Here is a 26,065-nt window from a genome sequence, read left to right on the forward strand (position 1 = left end):
AGTATTCAGCTCGATTGGAGAGGTCCGGCCTTGCAATCACAATTACAACCATCTATTTATTGCGCAATGATCATGATTATATAGAACCCATGCTATACACTGGATGAAGCCTCTGTTATATGATGATCAAGAGCTCATGCAATCATGATTTTTATAAAATACACAAATGACTATGATCATAGGACTGAAACTCTTAATTAGATCATCCAAACTCTGCGGAAGAAATTATTCTTAAAGATATAATTTTTTTGCAGAAAGGGAAGTAATTGTGTAATTAGTCTAAATATATATTTACTTTGGTTTAAAGACAGTGTGTTTAGGAGAACAACATATAATAAATTTAAAGAAAGCGTGATTTTGTTTAGAATTAATCCACATTATTTTTACAATCAAATAGAGCCAATTTTAAGGATATAACTTCTCACTGACCATAGGATGTGCGACTGATCCTTTGTGCGGACCATCCTGCTTACAATATTATTTTTTCAAAAAAAAATAAAAATTTCTTGGCAATATATATGAGGACTACTTCTGAGAGCAATAAATATCAGCTATAAATGCATTAATTACGAATTACTTCCACCGTTGAAAGGGTTGGTTGTCACACGTTGCCTCTCTCTGTGCTACATTGGAGAAGACGAGTTCCGAAAGAAAATTAAAACATGATACTAGCTTTTCATATTGGACTAAATGGTGTTGCCTATTGGTTTGTTTTGAACCAATTTCCACATTGCTTCAGACCTTGATTGTGAGTAGAAACGTATGGCTGCTTGTTTAATCGGCCCCTCATGATGTTATTAGTGTGGTGATGCCGCACTTTTAAGGAGCATGCATGGGACTTGCTAATCTTGCATGACATCTTTACCTAATCACCCTTTAAATTGAACTAAGGACCACTAAGTTGCTATAAGTTTTTGAGAGCGAGATATCACTCAAAAATTGTATCCGGAATGTCTAATTGCTAAGTGGGGAGGGCTACGACGGATGATGAGTTAAGTGCCACTTCAATTCACGATAACTTGAGAATTTTCTAGTTCGCATACATCTAAAATTAATCACGATCTCAAAATTTATTATAACTAATCGTGAAATTAGCAACATGCTTTACCCGTTGAATGTTAAAATTGCTACTATTCATTGATTTAAGCAGTGGATAGGTATAAATGTAGCCCTCATCCATTAGTTATAGTATTTTTTACCGAGAGGACCCAAATTAAATACCGGGATAAATCCTTAATTATTGATGATTTAGATGATCCGCTTCCAAATCCCTAAAGAACCTACTGCTAAAGATACGGATTTTTCCACCCGTTGGGGAATATGTCACTATTGAAATAATTATAGGGCTTTGATGAAACCTAAGTAGCAGTCCATACAACCATTACGAAAATTATCCCGATAGTTTTCATACTTTTAACAATGGTTTTGACTGCTTCTAAATATCCTATTTCTTGTAGTACATACACATGAAGTCTCGCTGCCCAGTCATTCTCAATCTCTGAGCTTCATCCCATTAAGCCTAATTACAATCGATAATTTGATGGGCACAACATTGATATCTATGCAGCAAACCTAAATCTACTGGAGCACAAGACCATCTAATAATCCAGTTTGGTGATCATAGAGGTGCCCAAAGACCAGATCATTAATTCCATGCTAAGGTATAATTATAGCTAGATTCTCAACATTATGTTAAGGTCCAAACTATGATTTTCCAGGTCACAATATGCTATCAATTTTGGTGATATATAGAGCTGTCTAAACACTAAATGCCCTTCTGTGCCACCATGCATGCTTGAAAGCTAAACTATCAACATTATGTTTAAGGTCCTAACAATGATCTTTCTTTTTTCTTCCTATGTTTCAATCCTTAATTTTTAACAAGACATTTATGATGATAACATGGTACTACAGAGGGCAGCTTTATGTCAACCAATTTGGTACTGCACCAGAAAGATGTAGGACCACGAGCTTGATCTAGATGCAGTTGTAAATAACCCTTGTTGGATCTTATCCAAAAAAAAAAAAACCTTGTTCGTGACCTGTTAAAGCTTGTTTGCTTTAGTGCTGGTCCCCAGGTCTGGATGGAGGCCATTTTGGTGCAGTTGGAATGGAAAAGCTTTCCCCAGATTGTCCGTGGCTGTCCTTTTGAGAAAGCCATGGAGCCCTAAGATTTGGTGGACCATATTTCTACTTTATTTTACTAGTATTTTGTCAAACACTATTATTTTTTTGTTGGAATAGAAAATTTTGATACAAAAATCATTTTGTTATTTGAAATTATCTTTTTTTTATTAACTTCTCTCTCCAAGACAACTCATATATATTCTGACGAATTAATCAAATAACTTTACTCTCATTATCTCTTTGTTTCACATTTTACCTCATTTCATTTTTCATTATTGTTCTATCGTGGACTAAATGTCTTTGGTAATCAAATGAAGACCTGGTTTGATCCTTTTGTTATGTAACGAATAGCTTTTCATCACATTGCAATGGATATATCAGGCATGTTAGCATGTTTATTCCATCTTAATGACCATCCGCCTCAATGTTCATATAGATAGGGGTTGTATCTTTGGCATGAAAGAATAATTCCCCTTTGTTCGCATGAATCTATCATTGGATTGCATAATACTTGCTTCGAGAGCTTTGCAAGCGGATGAACGAAGACATTCAGAGTGCTTTGATAGATGTGTAGGGTGTGATCCAATGATGAATATCGTGAAAAAAGATTAATCATTCTTTTACGCAAAAGATACAATCAAACCTTATCTATATAAAGAATTGTGGCTATACAATTATCAAATCCAAAAAATTGGATATTCAGATCTTCTAGGTATGACGACTGAAGGATCATGTTGGGAATAACCCTGGATCCAGATTTTGTTTGGGCATGAAGATGAAATAAATTAATGGACAACAAACAAAGATAGAGAAATAATGAGACATAAGAATTTACATAGTTCAGCTTTTAAGCCTACGTCCACCGGTGAAAATGATCAAAGAAATTTTCACAAAATGAAGATATTACAAAATACTCAAAATTCTCTCAAACTCTTTGCCCAAATATACCTAAATCTCACTTCTCTCGCAAGCCCATACTCATTTTGCTTGCTTGCCTTAAATGCCACACAATGTGGCCTTTATATATCATCCATATCATATCTTGCAAGGATCTTCCAAGATCATATCATATCTATGCATATCCTTATCATATCTATCCAAAGATCTTATCAAATCTTTTGCATATCCCACATTTGTCATATAGGTTAAATGCTTGGCCACCATTCATTTGAAATCTTTGTAAGATTTTCCATATTTACACATGGGTTTGGGCATTAATTGATTCAAGACACCATTAACAAATCTCCACCTTAGCTTGAATTGATTAACTACTATTGAAAAATTCTTCAATCATCTTCTTCAAAATGCCCCTAAAGGCAAATCTCAACTTTGACAAATACTAACCAAGTCCAAGTAATGTTTAAACTTGTTCACTGTGAGAGATTTAATCATCATATCAGCTGGATTATCTGTAGTACCAATTTTTTTCACAACGATTTATCATTCAGAAATAATATCACGGACAAAATGGTATCAATTTACTTCATCCTTTCATGAAATATCTGGTCCTTTGTCAAATGGATAGCACTTTGACTATCACAATGGATGGCAGTCACTTGTTGATTGGAGCTAAGTTCATCAAATAAACCTCTCAATCAAATAGCTTCCTTTATAGCCTCAGTTTCTACTATATACTCTGCTTCAATAGTAGATAATACAACCGTAGACTGTAAAGTAGCTTTCCAACTGATAACACAATCATTAAGGATAAATACATATCTCGTAATAGATCTCCTTTTATCAAGATCACCTGCATAATCAGAGTCAACAGAACCAACTATATCATGTTTCATCCATCCAAATTTCAAACATGAATTAGTAGTACCGCACAAATATCTCAAAATCTATTTCACTACTCGCCAGTGTTCTTTTTTTGAATTAGACATATATCTACTAACAACACTAACTGCATATAAAATGTCAAGATAAGTACAAACCATAGCATACATGATACTACCAACTACATTAGAGTAGGAAACATGTGACATATATGAATTTCTTTATTTGATTATGGTGACAATACAACTGAAAGTCTAAAATGAGCAGCAAGAGGAGTACTTATAGGTTTGGTATTTTTCATGCTAAAATGCTCTAAACTTTTTTCAATAAAACTTTTCTGAGTTAGATACAATTTACCTGTAGTTCAGTTTCTCTGAATTTTCATACCCAAAAATTTTTTAGCTGCTCTCAAATCTTTCATTTCAAATTCACCACTCAACTCTGATTTCAATCTGTTGATTTCAAATATTTCTTTGGCAGCAATAAGCATATCATCAACATAGAGCAACAGATAAATGAATGAGCCATCATCAAGTTTCCTGAAATAAATACAACTATCATATTAGCTCCTAGAATAGCTAGTCCTATCATGAAAAAATCAAACTACTTATACCATTATCCAGGAGACTATTTTAAACCATACAATCATTTCTTCAACAAACAAACATGGTCTTCTTTACCTTTAATTTTAAAATCCTGAGATTATTCAATGTAAATTTTCTTTTCAAGTTCACAATGCAAGAAAGCAGTTTTAACATCTAGTTGCTCTAATTCTAGATCATGCGTAGCAACTAATGCAAGCAAGATGCGAATAGAGCTATGTTTAATAACAGATGAAAAAACATTATTAAAGTTAATTTCACGAATCTGACTATAGCTCTTAGCAACCAATCATGCCCTATATTCGATATCTTTAATACCGTGAGTGCCTTCTTTCTTCTTAAAGACCCATTTGCAACTAACAATTTTCTTGTCTTTAGGTGGTTTGACCAATTCCCAAGTTTTGTTCTTCTGAAGAGACTTCACCTATTTCTGCATAGCCACTAACCGCTTGCCTGAATCAACATAGGAGACAGCCTCTAAATATGTTGAAGGCTCATCAACAGCATTTGTCTCTTCTGCCATAGCTAACGCAAATGAGACATAAATTTCAAATCTTGTGGGTCTTATCTTCTTTGTTGGTGGCTTATATTTGGTAATAAAATATTCTTCCTCCTCCTCAACATGTGACGTTTTCTCTACTTTAGTAGAGGCAGGCATCTGAACTGGGCTTTGGAGAGAGGTTACATTCTCTACCTCAAACTCCACCTGCTTAGAAGAACTCTCAACACCTATATCAGAAGAAACAGAAATCTCCTTTCTCGAGTGTAACATAGCAGATTATCAAATATAACATCTCTGCTAATTATCAATTTTAGAGACTTAGGATCAGGGCACCATAATCTGTATCCTTTTATACCAGAAGGATAACCAACAAATACGCATTTTTTAGATCTAGATTCTAACTTACCATCATTAACATGTGCATAAGCAGGACACCCAAATACCCTTAAATCATAATATTCAGCAGCTTTACTAGACCATACCTCTTCTGAAGTCTTTAACCCAATTGCTGTGGATGGAGAATGATTCACCAAATAACAAGCTGTAGAAGTTGCTTCTACCCAAAAGTCTTTAGATAGGCTAGAATTTGATAACATGCAGCGAACTTTTTTCAAGAGCATTCTGTTCATACGTTCTGCTACACCATTCTACTGTGATGTGCCTCTGACTGTAAGGTGACAAATAATGCCTTCAATTTTATAAAATTCATTGAAATCACCTTCACAGAATTTCAAACCATTGTCTGTTCTGAGTCGTCTGACTTTTCTTCCAGTTTACTTCTCAACTAAAACCTTCCATTGCTTAAAAGTAATAAATACATCATTTTTATGCTTCAAAAAATAGACCCATACCTTTCTGAAATAGTCGTCAATGAAGGCAAGCATATATCAGGCACCACCTTTTGACGAGACATGTGTAGACCCTCAAAGATTTGAATGAATGTAGTTCAGAGTACCTTTAGTTCTATGAGCTGCCATACTGAAACTAACCCCTTTCTATTTTTTGAAAATATAATACTCACAGAAGTCTAATTTTGATGTATTCTGACCACAAAGAAGACCTCTTCTGCTTAACACTGTTAAGTCTTTCTCACTCATATATCCCAGCCTCATGTGCCATAATCTAGTGACATCTGAGTCTGATATGGAAGATGTAGACACGACTGCTGCACCTGTAACTGTAGAGCCTTGCAGCACATATAGTTTACCCAACTTTTCAGCTTTCATTACAACTAAGAAGCCTTTGACAACCTTCAAACTCCACCTCCACCAATATATCTATAGCCATTCGTATCTAGAATACTCAAAGAGATGAGATTTCTCTTTAAGTCTGAAATATGCCGAACATCAATCAAGGTTCTGACTACTCCGTCGTGCATCTTAATTTTAATTGTACCCACTCCTGCAACTTTGCAAGCATGATTGTTGCCTATCACACAACTCTATACGTATTCATATGTGGAGAAACAATCCCTATTGGGACACATATGGAATGAACTACCTATATTCAAAATCCATTTATTTTTTGTTCTGGATCCATCATCACTAACCAAGAGAACATCACATTGCTCTTGATTTTGCACAAGACTGGCTTCAGTGGGTTCATCCTTCTTCTGGTCTCTATTCTACTGCTTGTTCTCAACTTAAAGCATTCTGCTTTAATATACCCCTTTTTTTTACAATAATTACAAGTCAAATTTCTGTGTCCAGACTTTGATCTAGATCTTGACTTTTGACCTCTGACGAGTAGACCTTCTGCCAGGTTTTCATTTCTACTCGTGCTAAGCTCATTATTAATAAACTCTTTTGAAAATAGAGCTGCTTTAACATTCTTTAACTTTAGAGTTGGCCGACTGTAAATTAGAGTATCTTTAAAGTATTTGTAGGATGGAGTTAGTGAGCGAAGTAGTATAAGAGCTTGATCTTCATCATCATAAAAAATCTTCATATTTTGTAAATCCATAAGGATGGTGAAGAAATCATCAATATGAGATTTAATAGATGCATCTTCGACCATACTGAGTGTGTAAAGACGGTGCTTTGCTACCAACTTGGTGGTGAGATTCTTTGTAACATATAAAGATTCAAACTTATCCCACATATCTTTAGCAGTATTCTCTTGCATGACTTCTCGCAAGACTTCATTTGACAAGCATAGCTGAATAGAAGCAAGGGCTTTATCATCCATTTTCTGCTTCTTCGCCTCATCCATGGGATTGGATAATTTATTGATACCTAGTAGTGCCTGATGTAGACCATTCTGAGTCAAGGTTGCGCGCATCTTGACTTGCCACATAGTGAAACTCACATTGCAATCAAATTTTTCAATATCAAACTTTGTTGTTGTCATCTCAAAACTCAAACAAGAATTAGCTATAATAGCTCTGATACCAGTTTGTTGGGAATAACCCTATATCCAGATCTTCTTTGGACGTGAAAATAAAATAAATTAATAGACAATAAATAAAGATAGAGAAATAATGAGACACAAGAATTTACGTGATTTAGCTTTTAAGCCAACGTCCACAGGCGAAGATGATCAAAAATTTTTTCACAAAATAGAGATATTACAAAATGCTCAAAATTCTCTCAAACCCTTTACCCAAATACACCCAAATCTCACTTGCTCTCACAAGCTCACACTCATTTTGCTTGCTTGCCTCAAATGCCAAACAATGTGGTCTTTATATAGCATCCATATCATATTTTGCAAAGATCTTCCAAGACCATATCATATCTATGCATATCCTTATCGTATCTATCCAAAAATCTCATCAAATCTTTTGCATATCTCATATTTATCACATGGGTTAAATGTTTGGGCATCATTCATTTGAAATCTTTACGAGATCTTTCATATTTATCACATGTGTTTGGACATTAATTGATTTAAGACATAATTAACAGATCATTTAATATTGAAGCCATAACAGTGCACCTGGGCATCAACCACGAAGTGCTTCGGATGGGCACAAAAGGTTCATAAAGTACCTCAAGAGAGACTGCAATACACGGTAAGGTTTGTGGATGTGGAGAAGTGCTCCAGGAGAACCCAAGGGGAAGGAGTTGCAAATATTGCAAAGAAGAGGAGAGAGTTTAAACTAAGGGCTGGGGTTCACGTCTGGTCAGCCACATGAAACCCATTGGTCTAAGCCTACAACCCACTTCAATAAGGGTCGGTTTGGCAGCATCCGGCAGCTTGATTAATATTTCATTTTCCGATGTGGTGGTGCTTTAAGCCAATTTAGATTGAAAGGCTGTGGTATGGAGCTGCCTGAGTGCATTTGTCTTGGCTTTCTAAGGACACTTGAGCTCTTCCATGTCACACTTCGCTCCAATTTAGATGTTTCTGATTTCCCACTTCTTAAACATTTAAAATCCTTGCATGCAACAGCAGAGTACATGGCAGATATATGCTCTAAATTAGAAACTAGGAAGGTCGAAGATTTGATGCTTCTAACTTTTTGGCCAGAGAAATCAATGAATTATGCTGGACCATATTGCAACGAAAAAAAATATTATGCTTATCTAATTGAAAAAAATAAAAATTGAGGGTTAATTTTTTTTGCTTAAATTTAAAAAGGTATCGCTATATTTTCTTCAAAAAAAAAAAATTGTAGTCTAGTCTTTGCTATGGGGAGATGAAAAAAAAAAAAATAATATTCGTGCATGGATATCTTTGAAATGTGCATAAAATATTAAAAATTATTTTTAATCATTAATTTTCATGAGCAGCTATGATTGACTACATACTCAGCCAGCCGATGCATACAGTGTAGATAATGATTTCTCAAGTCTGGCAGATTAGGTTTGCCAGATGGAGCCAACCAACAGAATCCTTATGAATTATATGACAAGAATTAGTCGAGGAAACCAGGATGGGGCTCTTAAATTCTCCTGGACCTAACCAAAATGAGAGTTGACATGAGCTAACCTACGAAGCAGTTGGATCAGGGTCCACATCTCGTACCTTAACCAATTCGGGTCGGATCCATATCAAATCGGGTCTCACCCGACCAACGCATCATCCATCCTCCCCAACGATCACATTGTTTATTTTTTATCAGTCTTTTGGGACGGGTTTTTGCCCTTCGGACTTCTTCCCGCGCTCCGGTTTTCTCATTCCTTTTCCAAAAGGTTTCCAAGATTTGTACCAAAAAGGGAAGGGATTTCCAAGATTCCTCCTCCATCTCCCCTTGATCCCAGCGTCGGAGGTGCGGCATTGAAGGTTAGTTCCCAATATATGCTCTATTCTGATAGTAATTATTTTCCTACATGTTTTAATAGAACAAGACGAAATGGATATTTTCTGTTGTTCTATGTTGGAAAAGAAAGAAAAAGAAAATTAGGTGTAGTGATTTTATTCTAATTTTCTGTGTTTCATCTCTTTCGCTTGAATTTCTTGATTTCTGTGGACCCATAATTCTTACGGTAAATCCTAATTTCAGTTCAATTATGGTTTCCAAGAGGATGCAGCTGTTCTTGCTGCTGATTGGATGAACTGTTTACGCTGCATTTCTTGATTTTTATGGACCCATGATTCTTGCAGTAAATCCCAATTTCTGAGCGATTACGGTTTCCAAGGGGATGCAGGTGTTCTTGCCGCTTATTGGATGAGACTGAGTTAATAAGTATAGTCTTGAATATAAAATGCACGGTCTTTCCTCTGCATTTCTTGATTTTTTTTTTTTTTTTTGGGACCGTAATTCTTGCAATTAATCCTAATTTATGTACATTACGGTTTCCAAAAGGATGCAGCTGTTCTTGCTGCTGATTGTATGAGACTGAGTCGTTAAATATAGTCTTGAATATAAAATATACAATCTTTCCTTCGCATTTCTTGATTTTTTTTTTTTTTTTTTTGGAGACCCATAATTCTTGCACTAAGTGCAAAAATCTGTTCAATTATGGTTTCCAAGAGGGTGCAGCTGTTCTTGCTGCTCATTGGATGAGACTGAGTTTATAAGTATAGTCTTGAATATAAAACATCCATTCTTTCCTTTGCATCTCCTTTTTTTTTTTTTTCTTTTTTTTGTGGACCCATAATTCTTGCAATAAATCCTAATTTCTGTGCGATTATGCTTCCAAGAGGATGCAGCTGTTCTGGCTGCTAATTGCATGAGACTTGATTGATAAATGTGGTCTTGAATACGAAATATACACAGGAGTGTAGTAGCAGAGTGAAACATGGCGAGGAATCATGCTGGAGAGCAGAAGGGCTCTCTGGGGAAGAAACGTGTCGAGATGAAGATGGAGGACAGGATCAGTGAGTTGCCCAATGATGTGCTCCTCTACATCCTATCATTCTTGCCAATGTATCAGGTTGTCCGAACAAGCATTCTGTCCAGAAGTTGGAGGCACCTGTGGACTCAGGTTCCTGTCTTGGACTTTGGCACCCACGAGCCTCACTTCACACAGTTGGGCATTGAATCAGTAGTTAACTGTTGCCTGATGCTTTACAATGCTCCAAAGATCAAGCAATTTCGTGCTCGCATTGACCACACCTGCATCCTCCATCACAATCTCGATGCATGGCTCCGCTTTGCTTTGCAGCATAATGTAGAAGAGCTAGATATGGATTATATCACTGGAAACCGGAGAGACAATGAACACAATCTAATCCTCTATGTGATGCCTAGATGCCTTTTCCATTGTGGTACATTGAGAGCATTGAGATTGAGAGGGTGTGAGCTGAAGCTGCCAGCATCCTTTTGTCTTGGTTCGCTGAGGACACTGGAGCTCTACCAGGTCATATTTGTGTCAGACTTGAATACTTCTGGTTTCCCGCTTCTTGAAAGTTTAACACTGTATGGATGCAACAGCAGAAGTCCTCTCACCATCTATTCTCCAAATCAGAAACTTAAAAACTTAAAGATATACGACACGCATGATGTTATTTGTCCAGCCAATGGTCTAATAATTGATGCTCCATACCTGTTGTCTATTGAAATCAGTGGATTTATGCGGCACTTTTACTCTATAAAAAATTTTTCATCTGTTACACTTGATTTTACGCACATGTTCAGAACAGTTTATCATTTTTTCGAATGCCGTATGGTGGTGAAACTTCTTGAAAGTCTTCGCCATGTGAAAACTCTTAAACTCTGTCAATGGTGCATCCAGGTATGCAGGCATCAAAACTTCCACTAATTCCAATATTTCAAGCTTTGGTTGTGATATGCATTTACTTGAGCATCCTGATATCATCTAAATCTAGGGGACATAGATATAAGATATTGACATTGTCAACTACAAATTCCTTTTCTTTTTAGAATTTTGAATGGCTTAAAGGAATGAAATAACTGAAATGCAGAAGATAAGTACAAAAGCATTGAGCAAATGGATATATATATATATATATATATATATATATATATATATATATGATAAATTATAGATTTATATGTAGCAAAAGGAGCCATTTTATATTTCATTCATTTGCGTTTCTTTTTTCATGTAAATCTGATAACTTTTATATTTCAATGTACTTTCGCTATTTCTGTCATTATCTGCATTGATTTCTCTTATACTTTGGAATTTATCTAATCTTCAATCTTCCCATTTATATTTAAATTCTGCCTTGATTTGTGTTGTTGTTGCAATATATAAGCAGTTGAAATTCTTCTTCCTTGTGATCTGATTTTTCTGCAAAATATAGCGCATGGTAATACTTTATGGTTCTTCTAGACATTTCTTTCTTATGTGGGTATTTTGATGTTACTCCGAAGTTGGTTTGTTAATTGATGAGACAACATCGGGCAGTCTGCATTCAGTCATTTTTAAAGTTTAATATTCTTAGTTTTCTCTTTTATTATTATTTGTCCTTTTTTTTCAATATCACCTCATTGTGAGTTGGGGTTTCGGCCGAGCCCACCAGTTTATTCAAATGGAAAAGAAGAGATACAAAAGAGATTGAAGGTGCACAAAAGAGTTATACAAAAAGTAAAACATCAGAAGGATCAATTTTTTTTTATGTTTGCATAGCTTCTGAACACTAACTGCCACTTTGTTCTTGATCATAGGCATGATTAGCAAGGTAGTCAGCGGCCATATTCACCTCTTTAAATGCATGTGATATCTGAAGATTCATTGAGGCTTCCAACTCCCTAAATTTTAAAGCTTATGCCAAACATTCCACAAGCAGTTAAAGTCAGCCAGAAAAATTCTAAGTAGGATCAAGGAAATTGGAGGAATCAATCTCTACTTGGATTTTCACAGAACCATTGGGAAACACAAAAGTCAATTCCTCAGTGACAGCTCTCATCTCAGCTTCAACATTAGTTGCAAAACCATGAAAGGAGGAGAAGGCAAAAAGTAGAACACCATTAACATTTCTGGCCAGCCCTTCCTGAGCACCAGATGGGGATTTCCATTAAAAGCACTGTCAATATTTAGCTTAACAATAGGGAAAATGAGTCTCAACCATCAAAGTCTTTCATGAAAAATGATTGGGAGATAGGTAAATTTAAATCAAAAGTCAAGCAAAGATCTATGTTAGGTCGCTCATATCTTCATGGGAATGTAAACGAAAACTTCCGGCAATATTTCGTATTTAAGCTATTTGTGATGGGTATTGGAAATCCTTTCTCACCTTTCATTCCTATCTATAGCTACATAGTTCATCAAGGTAAGGCTTTTAAAATTTCTGCTTGCAACTTTCATTTAGTTTTTGAAGATGGACTCCTTTGCCAATTTGACAGTTTCAAGCTTCTTTCCTTGACAAAGCCTTTGAAGTTTTTTGCTGGACAGGACCTTATCACCTCATTTCACACTTACATCATCTATTGGCACAAAATCTTAAAATTGCATCAACATACTCCGTGATTATCTGCCTTTTGTAGCTTATGTAACCCCTCCATATCAACTTTCCTGTCTTTGCTATTACATAACCAATGCATCATCCTTCTTAATTTGCAGCACTCTAAGCCATAGAAAAAAATGTAACCATTACTGCCATACACTTTTCCCATCATAAGCTTTTCTCTTTGTGCATGGAGCATCTAAGGTTACATGACAGCTTAGAACCTCTCACAACTTCATATGCACTGTAAAAATGTTGTTAAAAAGTTGCTTGTTTATTAATATGTTCGAGACTTTCTAGTTGGGATATCTCTTGCTCAGTAATAACCTATACAATTGTTTTCATTTAAAATTATTCTATGTTCATATAGTACATGCTAATTTTATTGTTTCCTATATCCTTATCCTCTAAACTCTAAAGCCTTCCTTTTTATTTCAAATCATAATCCAATAATTAATTTCCGACTTCTCATCAATTTCCATTTTGTTTTCAACCTTATTACCTTGTTAATCGTCAGTACATGACACATGATGCCTCCTAACTTTTAGTAGTATATTTTACCCATGGAGGCTGGAGCTTCAGATTGAATGCTTGATTTAAGTTACTAATGAACAATGAAATGAACTTTTGGCCACAAAATTCACACATTACTTACAAGAAACTTATAAAATTGATGATTTCAAAATTCCTTTTGATTACCTTTTTCTTCAATCTTCAAAGTTCACCTAACGTATAAATTGGATTCTTTTCTTCACTCAAGGAACCAGGAGTGCCGGTTCTCTTTTCCTAGAGAGGGGACCTAGGTGGCATTGGCCAACGAGAAGGCAAGGCAGCTCTGCATAAGAAGTCAGTGCATGTCTCCCTTGCATTCCTTTAAGATGGATAAAATGGTTTAGTAATTCAAAGGTGAAGCCAATTTCAAAGCATGCTTGCTACAGTTACTTGTGTGTTAATCTATTTACTTCTATAAAACATTTTTTCCATGCATCATTAGAAATTAAATGATGTTAATCAAATGATATTTTCAACTTAAAACATACAAAGATGTGGAACAACTAGAATGCAATATTTATCTTTATTATTTAACACTTGGATATAGATCTATAAAGTGTTGGCATGGATATATGATACAAGAACAGCATGATAAAACATGCCAATATGATGAATCATCGAAAAAAATACATGGTTATGGGGGGAACAGTAGAATAGACTTTTCATATAAATAACTATGTTATGTTTGACAAGCATCATCATTTCTAGTTTATTGAAAATTCTAGTAATTGATGATGATTAGTAATGCACACAAATTCCTGTAATTTATTTATAAATAGTAAAGATATCATTCATTACAGAAGATTCAAAACACCCAAGTTAAATTGCAGAGATTCAGAGAGCCGCAACAATAGCAAGAAAGGGTCAAAAGAAGGAGAGGTAAGAGGAAGCAAAAGAAAAATAAAGGACAAGCAAAGAAAGTTGAGAGAAAAGAAAAACTTACTGGTGTCTACCCCCATCTTATCTGGACCTTGCCTATCGGTATTATCACTGTTGGATGCTACTACTGCTGTTCTTGCATGGATTTTGAGGAGTTTACTATGGGTTGAATAAATCAATGAGTTTGGTTGTTAAACCTAATTGAGATAATGCACACACCTGCCTATCGTGAAATGTGTCCGGCTGGTGTTTACTATTAAACTTACTGGTATCTATCTTTATGTTTGTATTTAGGACTGAAATTTACTCTTAAACTTTGTAATTGGTGCATCCTGGTATGCAAGCATCAAAACATCCTCTTATTCTAATATTTAAGCTTTGATATGTAGTGAAAAACCCAGTATGGTCTAAACATGAGGATACAGATAGATGATCAAGGTCTGCAATCTCGGTACTGGGCACCAAACCGATACCGATACATTAAGTAGTTTGGTACGGTATGTTAAATACGCATCCCATGCCGAGACAGGTCCCAACTATTTTTTCTTATGTTTGATCACATTACCACCCAAAACCGGGTAGTATGGGGTGGTGCACACCCTCATTTCATGCAGTACTGGGTGATACAGGGCAGTTTCGCTTGGTTCAATGCCATCTTGTTTTTTATTTTTTTCTGTAGAAATGTAAGTTCCATATTTTATTTGATTATTTACGAATAGCTGCTTTTCACATTGTGAAGTATGATGATTGTAGTTTTTTTTCTAAATAAAAAAAAAAAAAATCGAACACATTTTCAATGTGGGTTTTTCGATATATTGCATATAAGGTCATCTGTTTATACATGAAATAACACATTGAATTCATAGCATCGAACTCTTATTCAAGAAATTGTTCTTAGATTGCTTATATCTTGGAAAAGAAAAAAATACAAATTAAGACCTTTATCAACAAGTCTTATCTAAGCCTTTTGGGGTGGTCACTGCAAATGCTTATTCACCGGCAGTTTTTGTCTGTGGCTAAATCACTCTCAAGGCAAGGTTTCTAAATTTTCCGTTACAAATTTCATTGTCATTTGGGGTATTCTTTTTGGGCACTGGACAAATTCAACATCCTCTCCTTATCAAGATCTTTTGAAAATTCTGCTAGAAAATCTAAGCATCTGATTTGATTCTGCGTCATTATATTATTTGTTGTATAAATCTTCAATTTGCGTCAACATACTCACCGTCTATCTTTTCTTGTTTATGTAACATACATGCATATCAAAATTATATTCACTGCTGGACTTATATCGATGCATGCACCTTTTATCATCTTGTATCTTTCTTCATGCAAAAACTTCAAAGGCCCCATTTTTGATTTATAACAAGTTAGGGATACCTCTCAACTTCACCTGCTCTGCATGAATATTTTCAGATTTGTTCATTTATCTTTCTGAAGTTCTGTAAAACATGCTAGTTGGTATCTCTTTGTCAACAGCGAACCTTGTCAAATCTATTCAAAATTGTTCAATTTCATAAAGTGTTTGTTAATTCTATGTTTTTTTTTTCAACGTTCTTACTCCCCAAAGCTATATTTGTATTTCAACTCAGAATTGAATACTTATTTTCCATCTCCATTTTAATTTCATTTTCCCAAAATTTCCTGGGGTTGAATGCCTCATTTTTTATTTTGGACTCGAGAGGAGTGGATGTCCTCACCTCTCAGGAGGAGCATAGTCCATCCCTTCACGTTTTGTTGTTTCATGTGTCTTCATACATAAATTTACATTGGATTCCAAAATTTGCAAAAGAAGAAAAAAATTCAGACATCTTTATAGTGATTATTTACCTGGTTATCGAGAGTCCTAAATTACTTGGAAAATGTCATTAAAAACTAAAAAAAGGCCCTGAGGCTAGCCACGAGAAATTGTACATAATTGTATGAAGCAGTTTGAAGATCTAAGGCCAGGTCTGGTCCTCTTGTTTCCTCTTAATCTCTCTTTCAAATCCCTCTTTTATTTTCTATTTACTTATCTTCAACTATAATCTTCTTCATTTTGCATGCTATTTGTTGCATTAGTTTTCTACATCCTGCAATAAATTTCTCGGCATACACTTCTCTGTCTTTCATATTAAGGTTTTCAATACCACTTCAGACTCTTTAATTTCAGGCAAATTTATTTGGTTTCTTATTAGTCTTACAATCAAAACCTTTGTCTTCTGCCCGACTACTGAATACCAGACAGCAAGTAAAATTGTTGATATTAGACCTTGATTAAACTTATTGATAAATCCTTATGCACAGGTGTAGCAATCCCTTGTCCTATGAGAGAGAGAGAGAGAAAGAGAGACCATGAGTTCTTGTACATTGATCAATTAAAATATGATGGAAAGAACTTTGAAAAACCAGGAAATGTGCATACTTCTTTAGAAATAGATCACAAGCGAGAATTAGATCATCATGACTATTGGTACCTTTATTAATCTCATCTAACCTTATTACTATTTTAGTCTATTACCATTTTATATGATAAAAATGTGATAGTTACTTGACAACATTCTGTTTGTCACAATTTCTAAAGCTTATACAAAAACAATGGCACCACACTGTCATTTGCTTAAGTTTTTCTGGACACGGTTCACAATTACATAATGAGGATGAAGTGGTGGGGAGTTACATTATCATTTGGATAATTATCCAAGAGTTATCCCGATAAAATTGGTGTTACCTATGGAACAAGACTCTGATTTGAGAGGAGGGCCCATGAAGCTCAAGGAGCCAGTTGTCAAGTAAAGAGATCTACGTTTTTGTTCACGATATAAAATGCAATTAGGGAGCAATACTCTTGAAGTTCTTTTAGAATTGGAACCAGTTCAAAGAAAGTGGAAGTTGACATTCTTCAATTTTGTACAAAAGTTATGCCAACTTTCAAAGCTAAAATTTATAAATTTGCTATAGTTATGCTAGGTTCAACAACAAAAGTGTTGTTCATTGAGGCATGCTGTAAGAGATGATAGTCGCAATCAGGAGTTTTGCACAACAATGCCATAGCTCGACTACTTAAGCAAGTCGTCTGTAAGGTGTGGGGAAAGCTGCTTCTGAATGCAGCCACTTTGTAGCATGTCTATTTGAACTCTGAATTGCTGCCCATCCTGATGTTGTGAAATTCCTAGGGGGGCACCCCTCTGTTTCAAATCTTTTCTGTTCTGATTGTAAAACTTCCCAGGTTTGGTATCCCTTTACTTTCTGTGAAACTTGTCAACATCCTTTTGATACTCCCAGATCTAAACATGAGGACCAGGTAGCCTAAAATGTTCCATCTAGTCCAGTTTGTATGCAAAGAATCCCAAGAAGTTAGAAAAGCATTAGTATCACTGTCAACTCATGTTTCCCATCTGGATCAGCTAGAAATGAATACTACGGTTTTATCGATGCGGGCATTTGATATACTCACTTGTCTCAAGTCTTTGTAGTTATGGTTAGAAATTTTCACCTGTCCTATCAATAGTCTTATGTTTAAGGTTTATAAACTTCTGAATACCATTTATTGATTCAATCACATAATATGAAGTATGATTCTGGCTAAACTATGGTTTGATCAAAAGATAATCATTCATACTTTTTTTACTGTGTACAGGATATGGATTTGAAGGAGCCAATTCTCGGAAATTCACCTCTTGGTACTACATGTCTGGAACTGAATACTAGTTTGAACAGATGGGAAATTAGAGGGATGACCCAGTTGCTGATCCGTTCACATTATCTGGAGACTCTTATCGTAGATATTCAGAAAATGATTGGATATGTAAGAAAAATTTCAAGGCTCAACTATAAACAATACATTACTTTTTTCCCCCATGTTTAATGTTTCTACCTTGACATTTTAGGTTACAAGGAACATGGTTGAGAGTGAAGGCTGGGAAATGTTAGAACTCGCTATGTCATCCCTCTTGCATCTCAAGACTGTTCGGATTTATAACCTGTTTCGTATTACTACTATAGTTTCTTTTAGCGGTGAATCAAGAACCTTGATCAACCAAATCCTAATGATCTGTGAGAAAGAAATTAAGCTGCTGAAAGCTGTTCTTAAGAGTTGTAAGATGCTGGACAGAATGTTTATCAGCGCCATCAATACCCAAGATCCCACCAAATGGATGTTAATTTCGGAATTGCTTCTCATTCTTACTGAAGAACTGCAAAGTTTTCCAAGGGTTTCAGCAAATGCTGAAATATACTTGTCTTAGATTCAACGGGTGGTTTAACTTTTCTTTTTCGCTCCTGTTATGTTAGCTATGTAGGATACCTTCAAATTCGTTGAAGTATGTTTAGTTTTTTTTATCTTTTAGCAACTCATCCTGACGAGAGAAAGTGATGACAGGGGTTTTATATGTCAATCTCGACAACTTGTAGAAAAACGAAAAAGTGATGCCTAAAGATAAAAAAGAACATTCTCAAGATGATTGATGTGAAACGTTCTCAAGATGATTGATCTTCTGTTTGATCTTGACAATGGTTTTACATGTCAACTTCTTTTAGCATAGAGATGATTGATGTGAAACATTCTTGTTCTGTATTAGCCTCTAGATCTAAGAAAATAATGGGCTTGTCTCAGAGTTTTTGTTGCTGAATGCAATTCAGAAATGATGGACCAAATCATAGAACTAACAATTATTAAACATTGTAAGGTCAGTTATCTTTGCGGATAATTGGATGTGTGGTTGGCTCATTTCTTCTTCTATTCCATTCCCTGGGAAGACATTTTGAGGTGATAAAATTGTGTGTAGTTTCTAGCATTGCTTCACCTTCACCATCATATACATATTTATGATATATATGCTGGTGAAATAATGATTCTCGTAGAAGTCAGACACAGTGCTGAAAATATGAAGGTAAACAAATTGTTCGATGTTTTATTCATGATGGATCATGAAATATTTGAAGGATTTGCAGATTCGTGAATAAATCACGAGATATTGGATAAAAAAAAACAACAAATAAATGCTTCGCAAACAATTGGATGGCATTGATCGGACAAACACACTAAAAGGCAGAATAATAAGATAATAGGAAGAATAGGCGCCACTATGTGTGTGTGTGTGTGTTGTGTGTGTATATATATATATATTTCCTGTAGCCACGGTTGATCCTCTCTTTTTTATATATACTATTATAATATTCACTAGCACGGAATATGATGGAATATAACTGTTTATTTTCATCAACTTCCCCCTTTTTTTTTTGTAAATTAAGCCCCAAAACTCCCTTTCTGATATTAAAATTCCTAAACTCCTTTGTACCTTTTCTTTTTCTTCAATTTTTTTAATTTCTTTAAACAACTCTATGAAAGTTTATATTTTCCGATAGAGTTATGAGAAACTTACATGTATTGGTTTATGTATACTTGAATATTTTTTTTTTATTTTTTAAAATTTATTTCAAACTTGCCGGTTTTTTTGTTGAAATCAAAACATATCAGCCTTATCTAATTATTCCTAAAAACCGAGTTTGTGACCATACTGCCAAGTTCCTTATGAATAATTATGGTTCGTTTGATAAGTTTTGCTAGAATGACTTACTGGGATTAGGAAGAATAACATTCAGTAATCTATGTAGCTATACCAAAAGCTACTTCAATTTTAAGCATCCAAAGAATGGAGCATTCAAAGCTGAAGCTGCTGGAAGTGGCCCTTATGGCATGATGCTAAGAGGCTGGTGACAACAGGGAGATGAATGAAAAGTTTGATTTTATAAACGTATATAAGTGCTCTGCGACAGTAATAAAAGCCATCTTTTATATAACCATTTCTGTATAAGTTTACAAAAATCTATTGTATACTCATTTTAGATTGCTGTATAAGTTATAGTTCACCATTATATCAGATAATAGCAGCAGTTGTAACAACAAAAAGGATAATTCAAAAATATATTGTAACATTATATAAAAGCAGTTGATTTCCAAAACTTTTCAATTCCCATAACACCCCTAATTAGATTCATCCCAAAGGTTTTAACCATGCAAGGATCCTAACATTGCAAGGTTTTAGTCATGCAAGGATCCTTGAGTTGGGGCGTCAATGATTCTATGCATAACAAGTGTACTAGATTCTCAAAAATCCAAATTCATGGTGACTTGTAAGTCATGACAAAGCTTAAGCTTATATAAATTAAGAACGCAATATACCAAATAAGTCTTAAACAAATCCATGAAGTCATATTTGCGTCTCATCCATGCTAAAATTTGTGCAAACTTTTTCCTATATCTAAAATCTTTACTAGTAGCCACATCTGCACATTCAGTATCACTGGTGTGTTTCAATATAACCCAAGTAACATAAATTATGTGATCTTTTTTTCAGTAAACTGATGAAGAGGGAAGCAGGAGACTTGAGGTCAGCAAATTATAACTCATCTACAAACATAAACAAGACTCGCATTGCTTCATGGTAAGGAACCATAGTTAATAAAAAATAATTTACGAAGTTAAAAATGTAAATATAAGAACGAGTTGTTACACAAGATAATCATCAAGGATACAGAGAAGAAAGTATGTCATAGTGGAAAATGAGTTGTTGTACAAGATTAGTCATCAAATATACAGAATGAAAATATTATTTCATGATGTTTCATTTTGAAAAGAAAACATTGCTTCCTGAAATAGCAATGCAGTACGCTTGGACACTTTTATTAACCAGTTACAATATCAGTCTAGGAAGAAACATAACAGGAATTACATGCATCTGTGTGAAACAAAGTGGTAGCGACCTTGCAGACATGAAGAAAAGATAGAGTCTTGTACCTGTCAAAGATGAAAAATTTAACATCATTGTCTGCAACAGGAAATATTTGATGCTACTCCCGATAGTGACCATACAGAACAGGACAAACATGCATGACTCCATCAACAACATCAAATGCTACCCCTGCCATTTCAGGCCAGAGAAAAATATTCTGATCAAACTTCCGAAGAATGTTTCCTCACTCCTGAATGCAAGAACAATTTCTTTTAGTTCGCATGATATTCGTCATAATCTCCATAAAAGAGGCTGCTTAGGTTAGATGAATATTAATAGGCTAATGTCGGGAGATGCAAGATCAAACTGCAATTGCCCAAGAAAGTTTAAATAATCCTACTTCTGAAACAATGTCGTATGCGCTATGCAGCATATTTCTTAACACTGATGCTAGCAAAATTACCCACTGACAAAGGCCTTGGCCATGTTCTTGCTTCAGAAATATGTTTGCCCCTTCTGTTTTGTAACAATGACTTGATTATGCACCTCCTAGCTTAGCGCTATAATTTTAGAAGAGGGCATTGACAATGATAATAACTTGCATCAGCGACTACTTCAGAGAGAGCAGACGTGTGAAGTTTATTACGAAATTTTGAAGGAACAGTCCACACAGTCATATTGAAGGCAGAAGACACTGGATTGAGTTTCAATTTGGCTCATAATTCACCTCGCAGATGAACTTGGTTTGCATGTACAAAGGCATCTCCTCACCTCTCCATCTAGAATTCAATTTGGAGGTCGCTCTTCTGATTAAACTCAAAAAAGTAAAAAGGACACCATTCTATTAAGATTTATAACAGGCACCTTCCTTGCATTAACTGACTGCTTTGGTCAAAAATCTGATACTATTTCATGAAGGGACAAGTTTAGGTTGAGAGCTAGTTTAAAAATGCTCCCACAACAGCTCTCAAACTCACATGACCATAATCAGATTATGAGTCCATTTTCTTAGAGCATGAAGCTAGCATATACAGCAGAATCCTAAAACTGCTGGGCAAGACATCAAAAACTGTGTGCATGCTGCAAACTCTATACATAAATTTATGTAAAAGTTCACACCTAAAAAGAAAAGAAAAGAAAAGAATACCGCATGAGACATTTAGCTGTAACTCACTCGGTCCTAGATGGGAACTGCTGAACTTGATGTAAAAGGCATTGCATGTATAAGCAGCATCATCGACCTTTATAATAAAAACTGAGCAACATAAAGAATAATATAACCAGCCCCTCAGAAACTGCCCTATGGAGAGTAGAACCTTTGGAACGTGCAGTTGATGAGAAATTATACAGGACAAAGCATTGACATCAAAAATATTCAGTAGACCCCTAATATCATTTATAGTTGTAAAACATCCACAAGAGATGCACCAGTTACGAAAGAGGTAAAATGAAAGGAGCGGACACCATAAGTACACCATTAGAAATAGATAATGCCATGACCAACTGCACTCTGGAGAAAGACATGGCATTCCGCAATAACACATCAGAAAAGATCACAACAAATTGCACAGCTGCACTAAGAATCAGGAATTTCATCGGTTACCAACATACACGTAAGTTTAAATATCGACCCTCCTGAAAGCAAAAGTCTGAACTCAAGCATAATCATCACACAATCCCAACTAATCGATACCCAAATATTCCCATAACTAATAACTACTTCTATTTTGCAACATATTGGCTGAAGCATTCCATGGTGACCTTCCGATGCAACAAAGGAGAGATCATTTCTTTCTCCCACCACGCTCCCTTAGAGCAAGAGTTAGTGTTTCTCCAGGGCCAATGTTGTAATAAGCAAGGGTAAGATTGTCTTTTAGAAATCCTGCTCGGCTGCTTAATTTCTGCTTATTAGCAGGAAGTTGAATCTCTCCAGCAATCTTCTCCTTAAGACTGCCTACAGTCTCAGACAAAGACTGGATCATGATCTCCAGCAGCTGGCCTTTCAAGTTTCCTTCATCAACATTGGGAACAGATACAGAAACGCGAACAGGTCCCTACAAAAGTAATAGGCAGAACTAGTTATTTACCCTGTAATCATTAGTTAATCCATTGAATGACTGAAGTAAATACAGGACCAAATGTTAAAGAAGAAAGAAGCATATGACAACAGGAATGTGCAAGTTCACAATAGGCACTACCGGATGCTGAGCAAGGAACTGATCCTCTGGTACGAGTGAAACATCATCAGTCCTTTGCCTCTTTGGCTCCGGCTCATCAGGTAGTGGTGGAGGAGCTTCCTCAGGAGGAGGTGGTGGTGGCATCCCTTGTGGAAGAGGCGGCGGCAGGACCATTGGCATGTTAGGAGGTGGCATGGGCATAAATGGTCGGGGAGCCACCAAAGGAGTGAACTGTGATCCAGGGGGTGGTGGTACAGGAATAGTAGGTGGGTTCACCGAGATCGCCGGGGGCATCGGCGGCCGGCTCATCATAACAGGCTGCTGGGCTGAACTCATGGGCATTGGTGGAGCTGGAGGCCTCACAGATGGAATCATGGGGCCAATTCCAGGCCTTGGCGGTGGGGCAACCATACCTCCACCGGCGGCGGCAGAATAAGGGGCTGCACTTGGAGGGAAACGAGGAATATTCAGAACCAATCCCGGCGGTGGTGGAAGGGGACGCACTGATGGTACACCAGGCTTCGGAGGAGGAGGAGCAGGGCCTGGAAGAGTCCTCTCAGCATCAGTATTGTTAGCATCCGCTTGTTCCTCGCCGGAAAGACTCTGGGACAAGGCTTGGGTCGCAGTGCGGCCAATGCTACTGGAGTGCCCATCCCATATGACCTGCTTCGGCTGCTCATCTTTCTTCTTCGCGATCTCCGCCTTAACAGCATTCGAGACTTCTTCCTCCGTGGTCCCAAAGATATCGGGACGGGTTCGTGCGAGACCCACGATGTTCCTAGAGATCTCATCGTCGGCGGCAAGGGTCGTCTCCCGGATCTTTGCCATCATCCTCTCCTTCTGCTCCTTGTACTTGGGATCTATGAGCGAGATTCGCATGTGCTCGGCCATCTCATTAATTGGAATCAGCTCGCCCGTGATCGGGGAGATGACAAACTTGGTCGGGTCTCTTTCGGCCGGGATCCTCTCTTCTGGCCGCTTCCAGTTCTTTACTATCCTCATTGGTGGCTCCGGTTCATCCGCAGGCGCCGCGTCTGCTTTCCTCTTGTTCTCATCCTCGCCATTCTCATCCAGTCTCGCGGCCCTCATGCCTTCCTCTACAAGCTGGACCTCCTCCTCATCCATCTCCATCTCCACCTCCTTTCCTGGCTCGACGGTCTCCATCGGACCTTGATCATCCAAAGCCGACATCTTGCTCCTCCTGATAACCTCCTCCAGTGTCATCGGCATCGGAAGCTCTTCATCCTCGTCGTCGGCGAATTCGATGGTCTCCACCACGACGAAATCATGCCAGTCGATCATCGCCATCTGCAGTCTTTCCTGCTCGATCTCGTCCTCGGCCTTCTGCCTCGCCTGCTCCTGGGAGCGCTCCCACTCGAGGCGGTGCAGGCACCGCTCGAGCACCGTCGTCATGTCGGTCACGCCGTTCCGCAGCTTCTCCGCGACCCCCTTGGGCGGCATGAGCACCTTGGAGTAGGCGTCCGTGAGCGCGGTGAAGAAGGTGAACATGCTGTGGGTGGGCCGCAGGAAGTGGAATTGCGGGTTGGTGGCCTCCCGAGTCGAGAGACTATTCAAGAAGCCCTTCCCGTTCCGGGCGACGAACTGAGCGGTTAGCTTGATGATGTCGAGCTCCTCCCCGGTGATCCCCTCGGGGAGCCGGACGGTGTACTGCTCGGCCTCGGGCGGCTCGAGGACCTTCCGAGGGGGGATGCGGAACGGGGCGGCGGGGTCGGGCTTGGCGGCAGAATCGCCAGAAGGTGCGGCGGGGGCGGACGAATCGGGGGGAGGGGGCGGCTGCAGCTGTTGTTGCTGCTGGGAGGAGTCGGCGCCGGCGGCGGGGGGTTGGGAGGATTGGATCTGGGAGCGGAATTCGGAGACGCGGTGCTGGTAGTAGGCGTGGTAGGGGTCGGAGGGTATGAGGAAGTTGAACTTGGCGTTGCCGGCGTTGTTGGCGAGGATGCGCTTCTCGAACTCGGGGCCGTTCTTGGCGACGAAAGTGGCCGTCTTCTCGATGATCATCCGGATGTCGGGGGGAGGGTGGATGATGCCGATGGTCCTCGTGTGGGTCGCCACCGCCGGCGCCGGAGCGGCAGCGGGTTGGTCTTCTTTGGCTTTGTTGTCATCGTTGTTCTCGTCGGGGAGTTGGGCGGGAGGGATGGGGCCGAGATTGCCGTCGGACGGCGGGGCGGGGAGGGGGAGGATGGCGCCGATCATCGCTCCCCAGGGTCAAGAAGAATCTGCGAAAGATTGGGGGAGAAAGAGAATGATCGAAGAAATTGGGGAGAGAGGCGGTCCGGAATCCGGATCGACCACGGCTATCGCCGGCGCTCTTGAGATGAAAGGGAGGAGAGGCGCCGAAATGGAACCCTAATAAGCAAACTTGGGTTTGTCCAGAGATTGGGGATAGAAGACGACCGTGCCGGGACCGGTTTACGTCGCCACATACTGCGACCGACATACCGGGACCGACATATGTTGCTGAGCCGGGTCCCATCCACCGTCCATCAAACCATTGGAAGAGTGGAGTGGAGTCCTCTGAGGATAAGCCTGTTGATCTGGTCCGTTATTGTGATAAATGGATGTAATTCCATCATGTTTTGGGATCTAAATGCAAAAAGTACATTTATGGTGATTACCATTCCAAAGTAAAATCAAAATTAAAATTATTTACTATATTTTATATTTAAATTTTGCTAAATCTAGTTGGAAAACAGTTGAATAAATAGATTATTATAGTTTAATTTTAAATTTTATCGTTCTAATTAGAGCTGAATGAATCAAATCAAGCTTGAAGAATATATTACCAAGATTGTCACCGGAACTTTAGTTCTCTTTTTAGTACCACATTACTGTTGTATTACTAAAACTAAACAATTAACATGTGCAATGGATGCCAAACATATAAAAACCAATTTTTACTATACAACTTATTGA

The 26,065-nt window shown here is 37.5% G+C and overlaps 2 protein-coding genes across 2 annotated transcripts; one reads left to right on the forward strand and one right to left on the reverse strand.

The window, feature by feature from the left end:
- The first annotated feature begins 9,067 nt into the window (after window positions 1–9,067).
- LOC105053308 (F-box/FBD/LRR-repeat protein At2g04230) lies at window positions 9,068–18,668 on the forward strand. The gene is made up of 4 exons (XM_010934409.4): window positions 9,068–9,237; window positions 10,175–10,757; window positions 17,861–18,028; window positions 18,111–18,668. Exons 2-4 carry the CDS (start codon window positions 10,197–10,199, stop codon window positions 18,465–18,467), a joined length of 1,086 nt encoding a protein of 361 aa, XP_010932711.1. The 5' UTR covers window positions 9,068–9,237; window positions 10,175–10,196; the 3' UTR covers window positions 18,468–18,668.
- Window positions 18,669–22,505: 3,837 nt separating this feature from the next.
- Window positions 22,506–25,484, reverse strand: LOC105052983 (probable splicing factor 3A subunit 1). Its single transcript, XM_010933972.4, has 2 exons — window positions 23,153–25,484; window positions 22,506–23,008 (listed from the first exon to the last, which is right to left on the reverse strand). The coding sequence occupies exons 1-2, from the start codon at window positions 25,343–25,345 to the stop codon at window positions 22,739–22,741; spliced, it is 2,463 nt and encodes an 820-aa protein (XP_010932274.1). The 5' UTR covers window positions 25,346–25,484; the 3' UTR covers window positions 22,506–22,738.
- Between the last annotated feature and the right edge of the window lie 581 nt (window positions 25,485–26,065).

Source organism: Elaeis guineensis, chromosome 10 (assembly GCF_000442705.2).
Source record: "Elaeis guineensis isolate ETL-2024a chromosome 10, EG11, whole genome shotgun sequence".
Lineage (NCBI taxonomy): Eukaryota > Viridiplantae > Streptophyta > Magnoliopsida > Arecales > Arecaceae > Elaeis > Elaeis guineensis.